The 19,663-nt window shown below is 37.1% G+C and overlaps 1 protein-coding gene across 3 annotated transcripts; it reads right to left on the bottom strand.

Annotated features, from left to right (window-relative positions):
- Window positions 1-252: 252 nt before the first annotated feature.
- On the bottom strand, window positions 253-17,714 carry LOC113684717 (oxysterol-binding protein 1). 3 transcript variants are annotated; one of them, XM_027202112.2, is made up of 11 exons: window positions 17,253-17,714; window positions 16,523-16,756; window positions 16,213-16,418; window positions 6,837-7,066; window positions 5,634-6,218; window positions 4,675-4,803; window positions 3,938-4,183; window positions 3,160-3,381; window positions 2,560-2,655; window positions 1,579-1,772; window positions 253-1,344 (listed from the first exon to the last, which is right to left on the bottom strand). In XM_027202112.2, the coding sequence occupies exons 1-11, from the start codon at window positions 17,345-17,347 to the stop codon at window positions 981-983; spliced, it is 2,601 nt and encodes an 866-aa protein (XP_027057913.2). In that variant the 5' UTR covers window positions 17,348-17,714; the 3' UTR covers window positions 253-980. The 3 variants fall into 3 exon arrangements, with proteins under 3 accessions (XP_027057913.2, XP_027057918.2, XP_089046223.1); XM_027202117.2 differs by lacking the exons at window positions 16,213-16,418; window positions 16,523-16,756; window positions 17,253-17,714 and adding an exon at window positions 9,478-9,898; XM_089190097.1 differs by lacking the exons at window positions 16,213-16,418; window positions 16,523-16,756; window positions 17,253-17,714 and adding an exon at window positions 8,736-9,092.
- Window positions 17,715-19,663: the final 1,949 nt, after the last annotated feature.

Here is a 19,663-nt window from a genome sequence, read left to right as displayed (position 1 = left end):
CTGCACATTACTGGGATTAAGAATGTCAAGAGAATGAATGAGAATGAAAGAAAATGAGAATGAATGTCAATTAGGAATGTCAAGAGAATGAATGAAAATGAATGAGAATGAATGTGAATGGATGTCAAGAAAATGTCAAGATTAGGAATGTCAAGAGCATCCTGTTTCTTTTCACATGAAACTCAAGGTAAGTTAAATCTGAATGAATCATCAGAAACCTTAACTAAACCACAAAAGAACAAAACATCTGAGTTTTTATTTTGACTATTTTAAATTTAATACCAGAAATTGATACGAACAATTTTGAAATCTATTATAAATTGTGTTAGTCTCTAATTCAGCTGAGGACTGCTGTCTCATGAACATTATCCAAAGCACAATTGATAAATAATCCTACAGTCACATAGCAGCTCACTGAATTTCATAAAATTTCTCTGATAAATCACAGTGTCAAAACTGTCTTACAAGTTTAATTTTGATAAGTGCATTTGGCTTTGTCAACGCTATCACAGTAGGGAGATCTTTGGTACTTCAGCAAACCTAAATTGAACATCAACACCCCAAAACGTCTTCTAAATCTTATTCATCAGTCAAGTGAATTGTATCTGTCTGCATCTTTCCTTAAACAAAAGTCTTCTACTTTTCCATGTTCAGAATTGAGAAATAAAAACAAATGCACTTTTCAGTAATAGAGTTCATTCTTGTCTCTTTGTAGGCTTCTTTTGGCTGTTGCAATGTATTTACAGTTTTCCACTTTAAAAATCAAATCTCTGAGTTATTTCATTTATTGGAAAACAGTAGTGTCACTAAACAGCCAGACTTCAGCAAATTCACCCACAAAATGTTTGACCCACATGTATAGTGCGCCATTTGATACTTTCCAAAAAGAAGATGACCAGAGGTTTGAGGAATGACACAAGCAGTGACATCATATTCAGCTTACTATCAGTAAAATCTGGGAGACTGCTGAGTGGATGTTGCTAATAGATCTCTGGACAAAGACTCCAATCTTGTCTTTCCTTAGCTTCCCAGTAGCCCCCTTTGTACACATGCACAGCAGTATCTGTCACTTCATCCACAACGTTTTCAAACCAAACGGGCTTGTAACCTTCATAAACTTTTCCCTCTGCCTGTGCTTCTGAGGCCTCTGCCTCACGCTTGCGCCTTCTTATTCGTTGCATTTCCTCCAATTTCTGCTTCTCCTGATTGGCTTCGTCCCATTTACAGTTTTCCATGAGCCTCTGGTCTGGTCTTCTCCGAGAATCGGTTGGGGCAACACTATCATCAGAGTCATTGAGGGCCAGAGCAAACTCAGTGAAATAATACATTTTCTCGCAACCAGGCCTGAGAACAAAATGATTGAGGAAATAATTTAATGCTATGAAAATTAGCCATACCCAAAGTGCAATGTCAATATCCCAATTTTTTTTCACAATAAAAAAATATCACTATTAAATTGCATCTTTGGTTAGTTAACAGAACTAACAAGGATACAGTCAAACTGATTTCACTGGCAGGTTTCCATGGGGTATCCTTTTGAGTTGTTGTTGGGCAAAGTTTGTCAACAATTAAACTTACAATGCTGGATTTTTCTTCCACAAAGTGACTGGTGGTAAAGTCTGTGCCTGGCTCTTGTGTGGAGTAGATGCTGGCTGCTTCACATTTGAAGGAGATCTATGGTACACAACCTTGGCTCCATCCAGCTTGTTGTCCCATGTTCCTGATATCACATATCTGACCACTTTTGATGAGTCTGTAATCACACCTGTCACCTACAAGACAATAATGTTTTTCTTTCTAACACTCAAATTGCTTGGGGTGTAAGATTCAAATCCACCAAAATGCCACCAAAGTACTACTTAATTGTAAGTTGACCGCCCAAACTCAAAGCTGATCTCAATTCTTCAAAGCTTTGAGAATTGAGTATTAAGTGTACTGAATTAAGAACAAAATTACAAGAAGGGAGGGTTGAGTTTTGAGGCCCTCAAGAACTTGTTTTAACTCTTTAAGTCCCAAGATCTGATTGACACTTCTCTCCTGGAGCTGCTTTACATTTCCTTTTAAATTTAATTTTTGAGAATTTTGTGTTAGATCAAGATAACAACTTTTATCTGATAAGTATGAGTGTTCTTGTTACCTGTTCACTGGAGAATGTATGGTTATTAAAGGGAAAATTTTTTTAAGTTAATCACTTCTGAGAGTTAGAGGGTTTAGGAAACAATTTAATGCATGTAATCCCTTATCATGTATTCTCATGGCCCCTGCAGGTGCATATGACCATCATACTGTACAACTAACACTCTTTATTCAGTGCTGCCACCTTACCTTGTTTCTGTCCCTCACTCTTTGCCCTTTGACCAACACATGTTCTACCCAAAACTGTCAACATTAGCCTATTATAGTGAAATTCTCAGTACCACAACAATATGTTGACTGACAGACTGACAACTGTAACATGATCACACTGATCACAAAACTACCCCCCATTTCCTCCCCCTCCCCCCACAGCAGCCAAAAAGGCCATGCAAAAAGTTGAGAAAAAAAAAATGCTGCCAATACCTTTCTAGGTGTGTCCCTTCCAAAATAATTGTAAGCATCATATTTAAGATGGCAAACATCTTTAGTTGTGTGATTCTCAATGTCCATCTCACCCGACTAAGAAAACAACAGGGAAACATGCAAAGATAAAGTAATTGAGACAGGAAGGAAATATCCAACACAACATAACAATTCTAGACCAAACAACAACTACCACCAAAAACTGCTGCTTGAAATTCCATTTTTTCCAAGGGGTTTTTTCCACATTAGAATTATCAAGACCAAGAGAGCATTATATCATCTGCACAATTTAATTTACATGGGCAATGATGAAGAATCCACTGTGGAACAGTAACTTAAAAATCTACAAATTCCAATTTATTCCTTTATCCTTTCTTCCATCCTATCATTTATTTAATCTCATACATCTACAACTTGATTTGTTGTTCCTCTGTTCCATTATTTGCTAGCAGAAAAGAGATGACAATACAGAAGAAAATAAACTATGCAATATTTATAGTTTCATTTAGCACCAAATTCTCATAGCTAAAGTTATGAGAAATTTAACACAGAGTAAGGAGAATTGATATCCAATATTAATTACCAGATCTCTCATCTAACCTGATCAATCCACAGCTTCCCAACAATGATATTATGGACAGTTGTAGTGACTTTTTTCCAGGTGTAATGATTTCCAGACTTGTTAAACTTGAGATGCGCCACACCATGTGGAATGACTTGTAAATATTTGCCACGGAATTTACTTGTACAAGTGAATTCCTGCCAGAAGATCCACTCTTTATGCTCTACATGAAGGGCAGATGCTGGAGGATGGTGGCTCACCTAGAATAAACATCACAGATTTCTGTAACATTGAAGTCTTTCAGTGGCATATTGATACTCTTTGCAGAAAATGTCTTGCAAGAAACAAATAAATCAATTGGAGCTTAATCTTAAGAGTCTTCATTTTGCAATTTTTGCAATAAATTTTGCAAGAATGTCCTTGATGATTTTCCTAATGATTACATTGCATCAGAAATATTGTCAATACTACAACAGTGCCCTCTTAACTGAATCCTTTACATCCTATCATCAGTATGCACATTCTCTATACTGTCCCCTAAACATTCCTAATGTGCTGATAAGGAGAATCTGTTTAAAAATCAAGAGCTTCTTTAGTTAGTGATCATTTCCTTTATCCTTGTGACTTTAATGTGTGATTTGGTGCAATACTGTAAGGAGAAATTAGATGCTAGTCACCAGAAGGGGTCAAAAGGTTACTGATCCATCCTTTACTTTAATGTTAGTATCCCATTGACATGATATGTTATCTGACTTGCATGGTAAGTTATTGAAGTAGAAATATTATCTATATCTACATGTATCAAATGTCAAATACCTGCTCAGCAAGTGATCGCCATCCTAAATCCTCTGTTCTGTCAAATTCAAATGTTTCACTAAGTAAGGGGTTAAATGGCTTTCCAGTTCTCGTGGCAGTTGTGGAGTAAGAGGATGTTGTAAATGCTGCTACATAGCACATCTGCTCTGTGGATGTTTCACATGCTGCAGCTTTGTCTAAAAGGTCTGTGTATTCAAGCTCTTCTGTGAGCCTCTGAAGCATTGAAATTGGCTCATTGAAGTTCACCTACAATGATTGTTGAAAATCTCTCAAACAAGAATCTTAGCTGACACCGAGTGCAAGAAAGAGTTGAAGAAGAAACAACATAACAGAGACAGAATATGATGATGGTTGTATGCATTCTTCAGAAGGTTACCAGGGATCTGGAAGAACATAAACAACACTTCCAAGAATGTTTTGAACTTGGCCTTATTCAAAACTTATTGTATAGAGAAATTAATTTAAGAGCCAATATAATCCAAAAAGGTTTGAATCCATTGTATGCACAGTGAGGTACCTTCTAACAATCGAGGTATTGGTGTTCATTGCTGGGACATATTGCTTTGACAGAACCTTGTAAATTCTCCAAACTAATTTACAAGGAAATGCAAGACAGTTAAAGGGGAGTACAATGTGGGGATAAAAGAGTTGAGAAATTATATAAAAAGACATAAATTGCAGGAGTTTGTTAATTAAACATGAACAGAAACAAACTTGTGAAAGTCTGATCTACTCACGGGCATGGGTATTTTAGATAACTCTTTTCCTATACAGTTCTTCAGAATGCTCCACAAGTTAATGCTGATGTCTGGCTTGTCTGGGATCTTCTTCCTGAAGAGCTTAGTCCCAAGCCTTTCAGTAGATTGCTAAAGAAAATACATCAATAAATTTATTACCTTGAAAAACACTTTAAAACTATTATAGGAGACAATGGGATATTGTTGACTCATAATGCCTTGCACTGTTTCAAGAATGTCAATTATTTGTCATTTGTGCTCAAAATGAGAAAATCAGCAAGAATTGCTGTGTGTGCATGGTATAGAGAAATTGTCTATTGATGATTAATAGAGAAGGCAATATAGTTTGCAAACAATGGCCTTGTACCTCCATTTCCGTGGTTTTAAACATTCAAATAGACAAGATGAAGATAGAATTGACTAGGGTGGCAAGAATGCTGCAGTCAGCTTAGAAAACTGCCTAGTATTCTCATAATCAATGACAAAAATTAATCTCCTTGTAGTCATTAAAATTTCCTTGTCTATCTCTGGCTTTAACTCACTTATGATAACTCTTGGTTACTACATGTGTTGTGTTGTGATTGGAAAACTAAAGAGAGCTTTCCTGTATTGTATGGACCACAAAAACATAAAGCCGTCTTTGTTTCCCAAATTACTTGTCATTTATTGCCAACCCCTTTCATGCTTTTGCTGAGCATTTTCTTGAAATTCAGCATAAAGTCATGCTTTTGACATGCATCATTCAGTTTTGCATGAATCAAAAACTTTCTCAAACTAATCAGGCACAAGGTAGAGACAAAAGAAATATTTTGCTAACCCTATCTTCTTTTTTTGTACTTCAGGCTACTGATCCTAACTTTTTATCCTTTGATTTATCGCCTGAGCATTTACTGTATGGACTTAATACTTGTTTAGTATAACACACTTATCAAAGGAAAGAAAATGAAACATAGACTAACAGTGACAGCAAAGGAGCCTCCAACAGTAAATGGTGCCATGACTGCCTTGTTATCTGGATCAGTGCTAATGGATCTACCATCACTAGCAACATCTGATCCTTCTGTGTCTTTAGCAATTGATGTTTCAGACGTTCCAGTTACACTGTCCTTAGACGCTTCCTGTTTTATTTCTGCTGAGGCTTGTCCAGTTGTATCTGACAAAGTTCTTGCCAATAAGGGTTTGGCATTCTCTCCATCCATACCAACACTCTGCTCTGAGCTAGAGCTTTGTAAACTCTCACGGCTTTTGCTCACAGATAATGTGAAACCTTCAGGGTGCTCTGCTATCGCATCAAAAAATTCAGCGTTTTCTTCATCTTCTTCCAACTCCTCTTCTTCATCGTCACTGTCGTGACCCAGTTCAGATTCTGGTAAATCAGGTAACTTAGATGTATTTTTTCGACAAGCTCTCTCAAGAGTGTTATGCTGTTTAGCTAAGGCTTCTACTGTCTCTTCAAGATTGATTCTTCGCTGACGCTCTAGCTGTAAACTCTTCTGCCACCTCTTTTCCTGTGTCTGAGCAAGTTCCAGGAATTCTGCACATGCCTGTTATGTTAGATTAAGAGAGAGAATTTTTCAACTTTAATTATCAACATGGATTAGGCTGTAAAGAATATGAATTGAAGGCTGTGAAGACTTAACTTAATTGACATTAAGTGATGACATACAATGAAGAATTTACTAGAAGGGTAATAAAAGGAACAAATACACCCAAAACTCTGTCTTACAATAAAATTTTGAGAATAGAAAATAACCAAAACAAAAGTTTCTTTGTGGAAAAATTTCAAGCTTGACAGTGAATTTGATGACAGTTAAAAATAAATTCACTTTTTTCAGAAGTCACATTGAGAAAAAAGTAACCACCCTGTGCACGATTTTATGAGTTTTGAAGCCATTTTGGATAAGCATTAAGAACAAATCTTTAAAAAATAACAGACCAACCCACTACCACCAAAACAATAAAACAGTAACCATAACTTATACCTCAATATTCTTAAAATGTATCTCTGTAAAAAAAAAAAAAAACTGCCCTTCAAACACAGAAAATAATTGTGTTTCCTACTTGCTTGCCTGCCCAAATATCTTATCGTGTCTGAGCACTTGCCATTCACATAGGTCATTCCAGTTCTGTAGTCATTTGAACACTTATCCTCTGTTACTTACACTAATCATGGCATTTGCTGTTATCCGAAAAAGAGTGGCTTTCTCGTTCACAAACTTGAGTTTTGCAGCCAAGGCAGGATTATCTTCCACCTCCTGAAGCTCAACAATAGAACGCTGCAAGGCTGAGCCATGCTTGCCTACAAGATCATTGCAAGTCTGCAGGTCTTCGAGCTTGGCATTTAGTGGTTTAATGTTCTCAGCTTTTTCACTGTTGGTATCCTCCTCCTCATCTGGAATAAAACAAGAAAAAAACACTTTACCAAAGAGTTGTATAAAAAGTCACAGCTCATCATCCTTTAACTCCTCAAAGTGATTAACTTGTAACTTCTCCTTGAGATTCCAATTCGTTAACTTTAAACCAGGTTTTGAGGAAAGACAAGCTTATAAGCTTGACACTGTTATCTTGATATAAAATTGAATCCTCCTGTCTAATTTAAAAATGAAAGTATGACATTCAGTTGGTAGAATAACTACTTGAAACTTGGGAGCAGAAGGATTAACAGTGCATATGTAAGTAACCAAAGATCAAAGAATTCTCTGGCTACCACACACTATTCTCAAAATAAATTTCAAGAATCCAAGTAACTTTTTTCCCAGATGTGTATAATATCAATCAGTTTCTCTTCTTACACTTTTATTGTAGTACACTTTTCTCACGCTACAACATTCCTTGATCAAAATCCTTTCTTAAAAAAAGTTGTAAAGTCAGGAAAATCTCTCACAAAGTATTGTAAATGTGAAAAAAAGTTCAACATGAGGAGATCTGTGGAAATCATTCTTTATCAGTGTCAATGCAAATTATTGTATTCAAAATTAAGACCTCCAGCAAAATTTTCACAAACAATACTTTTCCTTTTGCAGATCCAAAATGCATACATAATGCACTTCAAACAAATATGAACCTTACAAAGATAACTTTATCTTCAAATTGACATTTTCATTGAAAAAAATCTTACAAAATAAGATGCTGAAGGGATTTGCTAACTTTAGTCAAATAAGAAACTCTGCTTCTAAATCCATTAATTTGTCTTCACTTTGTTAGAGTTGGTTGAAAATAGCAAATAAGTTTTTTATTTCCAAATTCATGTTCTACAGCTTGAACCAAAAACAGCTAAACTTCCTTCTAAACTTGCCTATCCCCAAAATAAACTCCTGCAAAATTTTCATGTTACATAAAGGCCCAATTGCTCAAAGTTGGAAAAGTCCAATAATGTTAACTCTAAGGTAATAACACACATCTGCCTTTGCCTGCAATTCTTGGGTAAGCAAAATTTTGAGAAAACAAATACTGGCTATAATAAAAAATAACATTATTTGAATTGCGTTCCGCTGCTTTCAAGAAAAACTTTATCATAAAAATGATCTATAAAATTCTCAAGGTTTGATATCTTTTTAACTGATAATGCTTAAAGTGGAGAAAAACATTTTAAAAGAAATAAATAATGGTCCCATAAAATAACTGTAATATATCAATGTATCTTAATAAGCAACTGGCAAAGTAGCAACTGAATCAATCAACCAAAAACCATTTTGAAAAACAGAAAATAGTGAAAAAAGAAATCTTGGAGTTGTTCATTTAAAAGGAAGCCAGAATCAATCTGGTGTTAGGTGAGAGGATGGATTATGCAAAGATATTTTGCAATTTCTGTTGTGCAGACTACAGTTGACAACCATTTGTAAAATGCAGTTAAGTAAAATGCACTTGACAAAATATAATAAACAATTCACAGTATACATGAACATGATAATTACATCACCACTGAGAATTTCAGAATCTGCAAAACTATATGGAAGCAAGTCTAAAAACTAACTGTTTTTAAATATAGAAACAAATTTGATCAAGTTGAACAAATGTTGTCAAACCTAACTCGCATGATGAGGCACAACACCTCTATTTACCTATGCCATGTTTACAAGACCAAGGACAACTTGTGCAAAGCTTTTGCCGTGATTCAGTGGATCCTGATTTGATTGATTCCCCATCACTGTACACCAATAAGCTATTCTTCCGTGACTTTTGCCTTACAAATCTCCACAAAAACATCACAAGAAATTATGGCACTTTGAGAACATTATTTTCTCCTCAACTTGGAACTGTTCACTCAATGAATTACATTTTCATCCAATCCAAGAAATTTGATAATTTTCAAGGCAAATAGTGAGGAATACATGCAACATCAACTGAAGATTTTGTGCCATAATTTGATATCAGAAAACCTGCAAATAACAACTAACAGTGCTCCTATTTTGTCAAAATGCATGAGATGAAATTTACATAAATCTGCATGTTGGCCACAATTTCTGTCAACATAATAAAGATACCACAAGTAGACGGACTTAAAAACCAGAAAAGAAAAATTGGTAAAAATATTTATTGATTTGCAGATGCCACTAAGCCAAATCAAGTAAACACTTGAAGTAAAGCCTTTGGTTCAAAGCACTGAGGAAATTTTAGGAGGTGTAAATCCACTTTTGACACAGGTACCTGTCAGCCTAAACCCAATGAACGCAATAAATAAAGATGAACCACTACAAAATGGCTACCACACAAAGCAGACAACCATAACAATAAATTTAGGAGTTACTAATTTATAATTCATTTAACCAGAGAGAAAAACAACCTAAGAAAATACACACACACCTTGACCAGACAATTTCATCTTCAAACAGATAGCAAAACAGCACAAAAGATGAGCAGGCAATGATGACAAAATTAATTTGGATATAAATTTAGTTACAAGAACTGTTCCTAAAATCCTCTCTGCAATCCACCATCAATGATATCTCCTGATGACTTGTTGCATTTCAAGTGGTAGCATGAACTCCACACACAAGAACTGAGCAACCATAGAGGAAACAGTCAAGAATTCTGCCCTCAGGTTTTAAACGTGAAATCACCCATCAATCCACCAAGCCCTTGTGTTTAAAAAGCGAGTCCAACATGAACTTGTTTGATTGTTCACATACAATCCTACTGGCAGCAAAACCACAACCACAAATCCAGCCAAGAATATAACAACCAAAGTATTGGCAGACCCTAAATTTATTGCAAAGGATTATGCAAATAAGAACACTCACTAACTATATGCTAATTTATATTTTAATACCTGTCTTGAATTAGATCTCTCTTGGAGTCCAAGGTTTTTACTTTCTACCAAATGAATTTTTCTTGGATTTTACCACTAAATTATCTTAAATCCCACACATACAACACAGGTTTCTAGCTTAAAAGTTCTGGTACCTGTAAAAAATGCATTACACAACATATCACCATTATGAATAACAAGTTTTTCATTGGGTACACTGATGATCAAGATTAGATTTTGTTGCTAAGAAACAAATTGTTACCCTAAAAATTGATGACTTCCTGAGCTAATAAGCTAAGCATCTACAGCTGTCTGTATCAAGAAAAGCATGAATCCCTCAATCTTCCAAAAATAATTGGGAAGATTTCCCCTCTTCTCACAAGGTAAACAAATTGAATTGACAATGACAAAAAAAAAAATTTCCCTACTCTACTTTTAGCATTTTTTCAGCAGGAAAAATAATGATAATATACTCTAAGCACAAGTACATTTAAATGTATTCCCAAATCATTACAGGAAGTTTTCTAAATTGCTTTAGATGGAAATTAAAATATTTGACACAGATAGAATTCAATAATTGAACAATGTGACATCTTCATATAATTTTGCATGAAAATATAGCAGTAAACCACAAAGCAAATACTATAATTTTATGTAATTATTGACTGATAAGAGGACCAGAAGGGAATTATTTGGCTCAAGGTCATGACGCATGGATCGAGAGCCAAATGTTTTCCAGTCTGACTTAACCAAACTCAGTCAATAAGTATTTCATCAAACAAACAAATAGGAGTCAAAATTTCCAAAATTTTGTTTTAACCTAAATAGAACATACTCACTTAAAAAATTATAACCATGGGCATGCATTGGAAAATTAATAAAGAGACTCTAAAGCAAAACTTTTCTCTTTCCATCAAGTCAGGACAAGAAACTTGTAATTCATTAAGAAGCAAGACTCCTTTTCTCACTTGTTTTATTTCAAGCTGAAGTCCACAATTCAATCCACGTTCTTGGAAAATGCAAAAGAACTGTGTAGCGCAGGGCCAGACAGCATTTTCCAGACTGGCTCACATCAACCCATCCGGCCCTGCACACATCAGCTTCCACTATAGTTTATTGTGGGAGTGCTTGCTTGGGGTCGTACAGGTCACGATATCAAATAAATACTACTTTACCTGGAAACGTGTATGCTCAGGAATTGCACTACAGCTTTTAAGGAGCAGATCAAATATTCACACAAAAGAAAAAGAGAATATTACTTTGAGGTAAAACAGTTGCAAGAATTAAACCATCCACTTACCACATGCATTACAAAATAAAATGCGCATGAAGAAATTTAAACCTATAGATCGTTTTCAGTCACGTGACCACTTTACAATTGGCCGCCATATTGGTGCACACGTAAACAGTGAACTCGTATCGCGTGAGCTCTAAAAAAAGGTTTTGTGTGCGATTTTTGGCTGTGGAACCCGAACTGTTCGTGATAAAGGAGTTTATATGGCAAGAATTCCTTCAGTTGTAACGAATCAAGGCGACGAAATAAGAATTCTTAGCGAGGAAAGGCGAAAAAATGGATTTCTGCCATCAGCCGAAAAGACCTCACGGACAGCATTTTGGAGCACGGACGAGTCTGTGGTAGACATTTTATCTCAGGGAAAGCTGCAAAACTGTGGGATAGGTACAATCCAGATTGGATTCCAACCCAGAATTTAGGCCATAATAAATGTGATGCCGCAGAAAAGCTTCAAGCAGATCTAGAAGCTGCCGGGAAACGAGACGAGAGGGTCAGAGATCGTGAGATGAAGCGTGTTGAGGCAGAAAATGAAAAGCGGCTCAGGGAAGAAATCGAGGCTAAGCGACAAAAAATTGGCGAACCAGGGGAAAAGGTCAGTGACATTTCTTTCAATTTGGACTCAGCGATGGAAGTGGAAACTGAAACAGGAACAGCTACTCAAACTGAGGGGTTCGATTATTTATTTCACATCTCGACTGCCAAACCACCATTCGATGAGGCTTACTTCGCAAATGACAACGAGAAGGTGAGATTTTACACTGGATTGCCTGCTTATGATGTCCTGCAAACAGTTTTACCGTATGTTTCGAAATTCGTTGTAAGAAAGTCGCCAACTTTGTCACAGTTTCAAGAATTTGTTCTCACTTTAATGAAACTTAAACTGAACATGCCAATGCAGGATCTTGCTTACCGCTTTGGTATTTCCATTGCAACAGTTTCAAGGACATTCTCTGCATGGATGGTCGTCCTTGATGCTAGATTAGCCTTTCTCATAAGGTGGCCAGAGCGTGAGGACTTATGGCAGACCATGCCTCAATGCTTTCAAGTTGCCTTTGGCAACAAAACTACAGTAATTATTGACTGCTTTGAGGTCTTCATCAATAGACCGTCCAATCTCATGGCCAGAGCATGATGTGATGTGATGTGCGTGACTGTTGGCTTGGTGTTTGTTGTCATGTGCGTGACTGTTGGCTTGGTGTTTGTTGTATCCAAGACCATGCGCGCAGTTTATTGTTCCATCTTTCTCGGTAATGATCCAGATTGGAATCAAGGCCTCGTTCATCCGCTGAGAGTGCCGCACTTTTGCCAACACGACAAACTTGCTTGCGACCATATGCCCTTGCACGTTGTAAACAAACCCCGAAACCATTTGATTGTAAGCTTCCAGACTGCGAAAGGCTTTAAATTGCTTTTGCGTGTAAAAGCTGGTCTCAAGAACCAAATAACAGAGTAAATCTGTCGATTCAACCGGCGGAAGACAGTCAGGTTCGAAGTGTTTCCCCTCTATCAAGGCAGGATCGATTCCAATCGTCGAGATTTTCTTAACGTAGCGCTCTCTGACTTTCCCATCCAGCTTTTTAGCGTAATCAATCAGACAGTGGAATTTGAACAACATTGTCAGGATCAGACGAAGAATTTTTTTTTTCCTCGGAAGCCATAATTTTCGACTGTGAACTGAGAAGAATTATAACTTTGGACTCTGTTTGCATATATTTCTTACTGAAACACGTGACTCGGATGTGCACCAACATGGCGGAAATTATTTCTGTGACGTCACGTGAAAACGATCTATTGCCTTAAGATGATGTTGGGATGGTGCCTAGAAAGTCTGCAGGAGCTGTAGGTGTGCTCTAAGGAAACCTCAACAACCCTGTGGAGCCACCTTAAGGCATGTTAAGACACCATTACACTGAGTGCCTCAGTGGAAAACAAACAAACGATTAGCAATAGCCAGCTTTAGGGAGGGGCAGAGAAGGGAGGAAAAAGGCTTTTAAAAGTGAGTGTGATGAGCAACCTGATTAACAATGGCTGGATCTCAATAATAGACCTTTAAAAGTACTTGACCTCTGAGAATTCCAAAATTTATGGCAGGGCATCACAGGCCAGCATAAAGACCTTTACTGCAGGGTTCAAATTACAACCAGCTGGTTACCAGTGCCAATGATAATAAACTAATGATTGCCAGACTTCAAATACTAGTTACTGAGAGGTCACTTCAAACAGTCTTGTCAATGTTCTTCATGCAAACCAGTGCTCAAGAAAAGAAACTTTCATAACATGTTTCTTTCCCATAATAAACACTCAACTTGTGGTAATTCAAAAACAGTATCAAAGAAAGCTCATAAAAAATAACACATTTTCTTCTTCTGTTGGGGCAATTTTTTGGCAACCAATTAGTTTCCTCTGACGATTCAGTCAAAATTATTTAACAAGCACTTAAAATCTGGCTTAAAAAAAGTTAATTCTGGCCCCATAGCAACAGTGAAACATAATAAAACTGTCTATTTTATTGTGAAAAAGGTACTGGTGTAAAGATAAATACTCACTCAAGATAACACAGCTTCAAAACACCTCATTTTACCAGTGAGCACAAGAAGAGTCAGATTGTATGCTACACTTTTTCTCTTTTTTTTTTCACTTCTTCTTTGTGCCCTTAGGGCCCTTTTCACTTAACATGTGTAGCATTTCATATACTTATAAATCAAGATCAAATTTAGGCCAAAGAATATACCATATACCATGTTTCCTCGCACAAGCATCCATGCAATAATAAATGGGCTTCCCTGCATATGTGCCCACCTCCTAGGCCACAGATTCAAATAAGCACCCTCCTTGAATTAGACAACGAGCAGTCTCTCCTTTTCCATGAAGTCCATCTCATGACTCAAAATATCAGTAAAATAAGATTGATGTTAGCATCTGCTGGGAGCTCTTGAAGTGACCTTCCAGAGCTGAATGGTTTTTAGACATTGAATTTTAATCTCAATTAGGCATAACTAAAGAGATTCCTTATCTTAATTACTAGTCACTCTTCATGTCATTGCAAGACACAGGCGATCTCAGAAAATTAAACCACTTCAAATCTTGAGGTACACAATAAACTTGAAATCTGGAAAGATGTTGCAGTAAGGATGACTCCCAAGAACAAAACTTCTAAGAAGATAATTAGGAAGGGCACGGTGGTCTAGGAACCATCGCATAACAACTTTTGCCCTGTGTGTGCTTGTACTTTCTCTTTAGAGGGGACATTTATGAAGTCTTTGTCCTTTTCTGGTAACTGAACCACTAGAAGGCAAAGTTCCTTGAGTTTACTGACATGTTCCACCACCATGCTATCAAGTGATGACATTACAGGGACACACCCTTTAAATATTTTTGCAAAACAAAACACTTGGTGGATAACTCCAAAGCTGGTTGGCAAACTTGCGAGAATTTCTTTGCCAGCAACAAGCTACCATCAATTTTTTTTTCTGCTTTATTTTGACTTGCACTACAGAATTTGCTGAAAAGGAGGAACTGCTCATAGTCTATCTTCAAATAACTGCCCCCTGCCCCCTTCTTCGCCATTTTCTTAAATTGTGGGGATACAAGGAAACCTGTTTCTGTTAGCACTTCATTATAACTTTTTAAGCTACAACTACAGTGGAATCAGTGCTAAAGAATAATTAGTTCTCTATTCCATTCTAGTGATATCTAATCTCCATATGCTTGCGGAGTTCTTTATGTGTATCATCAAACTAGACTTAATAGTTTACATTTGAAAACATGCATCAGCATCAATCAGCCATCAAAAAATTTATCAAAATCCTTATTTTTGACATTTTCATTGATAGACTAAAACTCCTTTGATATGTTGCTGACAAACTTGAGAAAACAATAATTTGAATCCAAATTAAAGCTGGTTTTTTACAATCAAAAAAATGTTTTATGCAATCAATGGGCCTCATGCTTTTCCCTAAAAGAGGGTCGATTTGATTTAATGTCCTTCCACCGAAGCTCTCAGCCCTCTTGACATTGTTCATAAAAGATAAATTTTCAGATGAAAGGTTCAGCTTAATTGAGGATTGTTTAGGACGCGGTTTTGTTAAACAACAGCTAAACTTTGTCTCAACTATCAGAACAAAGATTTTGAAGTCCAGTCATACATTTTTTTGTTTGAAATAAATTAGAACCCAGTCCTCTAACAATTTCAACAAAAATCTTATAAAATTGCCTACAGCAAAAGCCTCACAAATATGCTGCTTTTTCCATTAATTTCTTATCACTGATCATAATAATGAGAGAATCTGGTGGCTAAAACCATCACAAATTATGTCCACTGTTGTTTTCAATAAGTTGGAATTTCGGCATGATGAATGTCGGATAAAGATACAATTCAATTAAGAATTATTTTGGTAAATGAGAATGAGTTGGATCAAAAAAATACACAGGCCTATCAGGGTTCTCTGTAATGGACAACAATCCCTTTGTTGTTGCTAGACGGAAGGTAAAAGATTTTGACACAGTTTTTGCTCTGTCCCCTCCCAATTACGAATATACCATTACATGGTATATTGAATGAATATACCATTTATACCAGGTGACATCACAACTGTACTGGTACACGAATGTGATAAACACGTCGACATAAAATAAAATCACCATATCAGCTATTTTGCGATAATTTCTTCCGGCACCGAAATATAAAATATCACACATCAAAAACGAAACTTGAGAAATGAATAAATAACAACCACATACCCTTTGATATTGATCCTCTAACTTAGATTGCACGCTCGATTAAAGAACACATTTAACACCAAAAACAATTAACAAATAAAAACTTAAGGCACAGTTTAAATGGCTTCACACACTATTCGATCTTGTTCAAGTTGCCCGAACGATTTAGAATAATATTTGGTTAAAATAGAGCTAAACTTAAGTTGTAATAATTACTACTGACAAAACTTTCAGCGATCAATTTTCTTTATCACAGAAGCAAATAACAACAGCAAACCTGACTCCAGCATTTTGATAGCCTTCGCCTTGGCCAATTCCAGAGCTGTTACCCATCTTTGTCGTTCAACCTCAGAGCTGGCTCTCATGTAGAAGATCTGTGTCCCTCCATTAGAAATGACAAAACTACATGAATCTTCCGAATCGATAAACGCACCGGCCAAGTTTATTGTTCCTCGACACGTATGTGCCATTTCGGCTTGGCTTCTGAGGGAGAACAAAACATTTTACTTTAGTTAAGAAAAAATCTAAAAGTGATCGTCCGCCATCTTGAAAACATAACCACATTGACACAGGTCTGAATTCAATACCTGTAGTAAGAGAGGAGGCCATTCGAAAGCACAAACCATCGTTTTTGATATCCTTTGATGTAATTCGTCCACTTTAGGAGCCATCCTCTGAAATGGTCCGGGCAAACTTGTCCGTCAGGCATACTCACATATTCAAAGGGAAGATCGACGACTGCAAATTCTTCGTTCATAGCGGGGCGAGCCATGGTCACGTGACACGGTGGAACTGCTACCCGGACCCGGAACACAGGCGATCTATGGGAAATGAAGATTAAATAATTTTATTTCATCGTCTTGGATTCTTCGTGGACTTTACCAAGGACCTTTGCACACCACTAATAGAGTATCATACAAGTTGTGACAAAACATCATCTCATATTGCGTAATTTGGATGCCGCTGGCCTAAAACAGGAACTGTACAGAATTATTCTGTGGGTGGTGGGGCAGACAGGGGCTAAAGAACTCCCTCCCCGCTAGAACATGAAGAATCACTGACAATCATGTCTCACTGTGATAAGACCTTCTTATGTTTTCAAGAACCTAGTATAGATAAGCATGGATAATTACGCAGTGACAAATAAACAATGTCCAAATGCATGCTAACCTCTCTAAATCGTTTTATATTGCCTACCTCCTACTTGCATTAAATAAAATCAACAATAAGAGGGTAATGATGGTAAATTTTGGTTTTTGACGTACATGGGAATTCAGTGACATACCGAGAAACAAGATTTCCTATTCTTACGCTTACCCTGAATGTTGGAATGTAATAGATCCATGGTTAATCACAAGAGTGCCTTCTGTCCCACAATTTCTGTCGTCGCTACAAGAACAAATCACACCCATGAAAATTACGGCGTTTACAAGTGACCATCTTTTGAAACTACGATCTCGTCTTGGCCTGCATTAGTACAGATTAGGACCGGCGATGATCTGTGATTCCGACCGGAAACGAATAAAAAATAATTGATTCACAACATTGACCCCAAATAAAGGGTTGAAAGTCCTCTGGTGGCACTGAGGAATTTGGAAAGCGTCAAACGTTGTTAATCCTAAGGTATAAACATCTACCAATAGAGATGACCCTCCATAAAACCAAATTTTTTTCACTCCACATTCATGACCAAAGCCGGTGACCTTGAAAATGTCTGTGCATCTCCGGCCTCTGGAGAATTTGAGAACAATCGCATGTTGTGTAAGTGTATGTGGCATCACGCGATGACGTGACCATCTTTGCATGTCACGCACAGCTATGTTGCTTATTTTGAAACACCGTGCTATACATCTTAATTAGGAAAAAGACAGTGAAAATAACCCAATCAACATTTTTCTTTATCAAAAAAGCAAACTGGGGACAAATTACAAAGTTGAAACTCAACACTGTTCCGTTGTAGCCTGCAAAAGAAACGTCCTTTTTTCTGTCGCTTGTTTTAGGCAATCGGTGGTAAGCGAAGGGCGGCCGCAGCGGGGTGAGCGGGAGGGAAGTCACCATGCACTTCGCTCCCGGCAGGCGTTCGCCTGAATAATCAAAAGACAACAATTATTGCACATGTTCTACTGGCTAAGCTTTGCCGCTTTTTTCCATTTCAACCCCATAAACAATATGACAGAGGAAGAAACACACCAGGATGGTGTTGCAAGTTTAACAATTTCAAACGTACGTTTTTTTTTTTTGAAATGGGAAAGACATGCTGCATCAATTGGATTGTGCTTAACGATTAGCAAGGCTGTAGTCAATTTGCGATTCCACTCTCAAAAATCCTAGCTACGCCCTTACCCAAGGAGACATCTTTGCGGACCTCTTGATTCGAAAAAAAAAACTAAAAAGAAGAAAAAGAAGAAGAAAGAATAGAAAAAAAAGAAAACGCAACTGACACGAACCAACAACTGTATCAGAAAAATGACCTCAGTGACCTAAAGGATAAATGCTCAGAAACAAAATTTTTTGCCAATTTTCTCTCTGTTTTTTCCGATGAAGTTTTGGATTTCTTTTATTGCATTGTAAATTCGGAATGACCTTTCCCGCGAATTTGAGAGGAACCCTTTGTCACGAGACTTGCTGGGGAATTCGATGATGCGTTTCATCGGTCGATTGGCAGCATGTACGTATCGACATACGCTTTTAAGGTGTGGAAACGGTGAGTTTCTCTTGAGGTCAGTTTATGATCGGACAACGACACCCCAACGTCAGAGTTCGGCACGTAGACATACTGAGAAAACGTTTACCTCCATCTAACTTGCATTCATCGAAGGATGACGAGCTTGAAATGGATAATACATTAGAAACGTAAAAGGAAGAAAAAAGGTTAAGAAAATACATAAAACGGTTAAAGCAAAACAAAATCATTTCTATTTCAAGGAAAAAGAGTCTTTGCCGGCGACTTCTGGGCAATAGAAAACACCACGGGATTCAGAATATAACTAACAATTAATAAAGTAGCCTGAAAAAGAAAACTACTCTGAAACAAAAATAAGGGAATAGGAAAAAAGAAGATAAAAATGATGATAATAAGGAGAAAAAGTAGAAAAAACAGCAAGAACAAAATGCAAAATCCGCGGGGAGGAGTTCCTCGGCCCCCAAGCCAGTTTGAGAGTTACTCCTGGGCCGCAAGCTTCAAATCATACTCGGGGAGAAGTTATTCGGCCCCCAAGCCAGATTGAAAATAACTCCTATAGCGTGATTCGAACCCGCGACCTCGATGACCTCTCTTGCACTCGTTGCGCGCCTGCATATTGTATTAGCAGAAAGTGTCGGTGTAGTGAGTTTTAAAATACCAGACTGGGGGGGAGGGTGAGGAGCTTTGTCTTACTAAGAGTGCAATCGAGCGTTTCCGGTGAAGAATAAAGGAAATGAATCATACAAAGAACTGACAAAAGCGATCTACACGAGGAATATTAGCATATGTAATAATGGCGGACGGCTTGCTTTGCTGAAGCTCGTTAATGTGATTCCTCAGTATTGCATCGCACATATTTAAGTGCGCATAAAAATCACGTTATCATATAGGCGAATATGCGCGCTTATTGTATTTTAATCCATGGACCAGGTTAAAAGGCACGATGGTCTTTAGTTCTTGATTGAGAACACTGACCTATATTTTCTATTGCATAATTTTGGTGCATAAATTATCCCTTTTAGATTGGGGAATCTTATCTGGCCTT

Source organism: Pocillopora damicornis, chromosome 12 (assembly GCF_964200805.1).
Source record: "Pocillopora damicornis chromosome 12, jaPocDami1.2, whole genome shotgun sequence".
Taxonomy (NCBI): Eukaryota; Metazoa; Cnidaria; class Anthozoa; order Scleractinia; family Pocilloporidae; genus Pocillopora; species Pocillopora damicornis.
Note: the sequence above shows the minus strand (reverse complement) of the source record. Positions and strands in the feature narration are given on the sequence as shown.

Bases quoted from the DNA above. Each gene is read 5' to 3' on its own strand.
- LOC113684717 (XM_027202112.2), bottom strand. From the start codon at position 17,347: ATGGGTGTGATTTGTTCTTGTAGCGACGACAGAAATTGTGGGACAGAA. The intron at 16,757-17,252 runs GTAAGCGTAAGA...CATTTCCCATAG, and splicing joins ATTACATTCCAACATTCAGG to ATCGCCTGTGTTCCGGGTCC. The intron at 6,219-6,836 runs GTAAGTAACAGA...CTAACATAACAG, and splicing joins CAGCAAATGCCATGATTAGT to GCATGTGCAGAATTCCTGGA.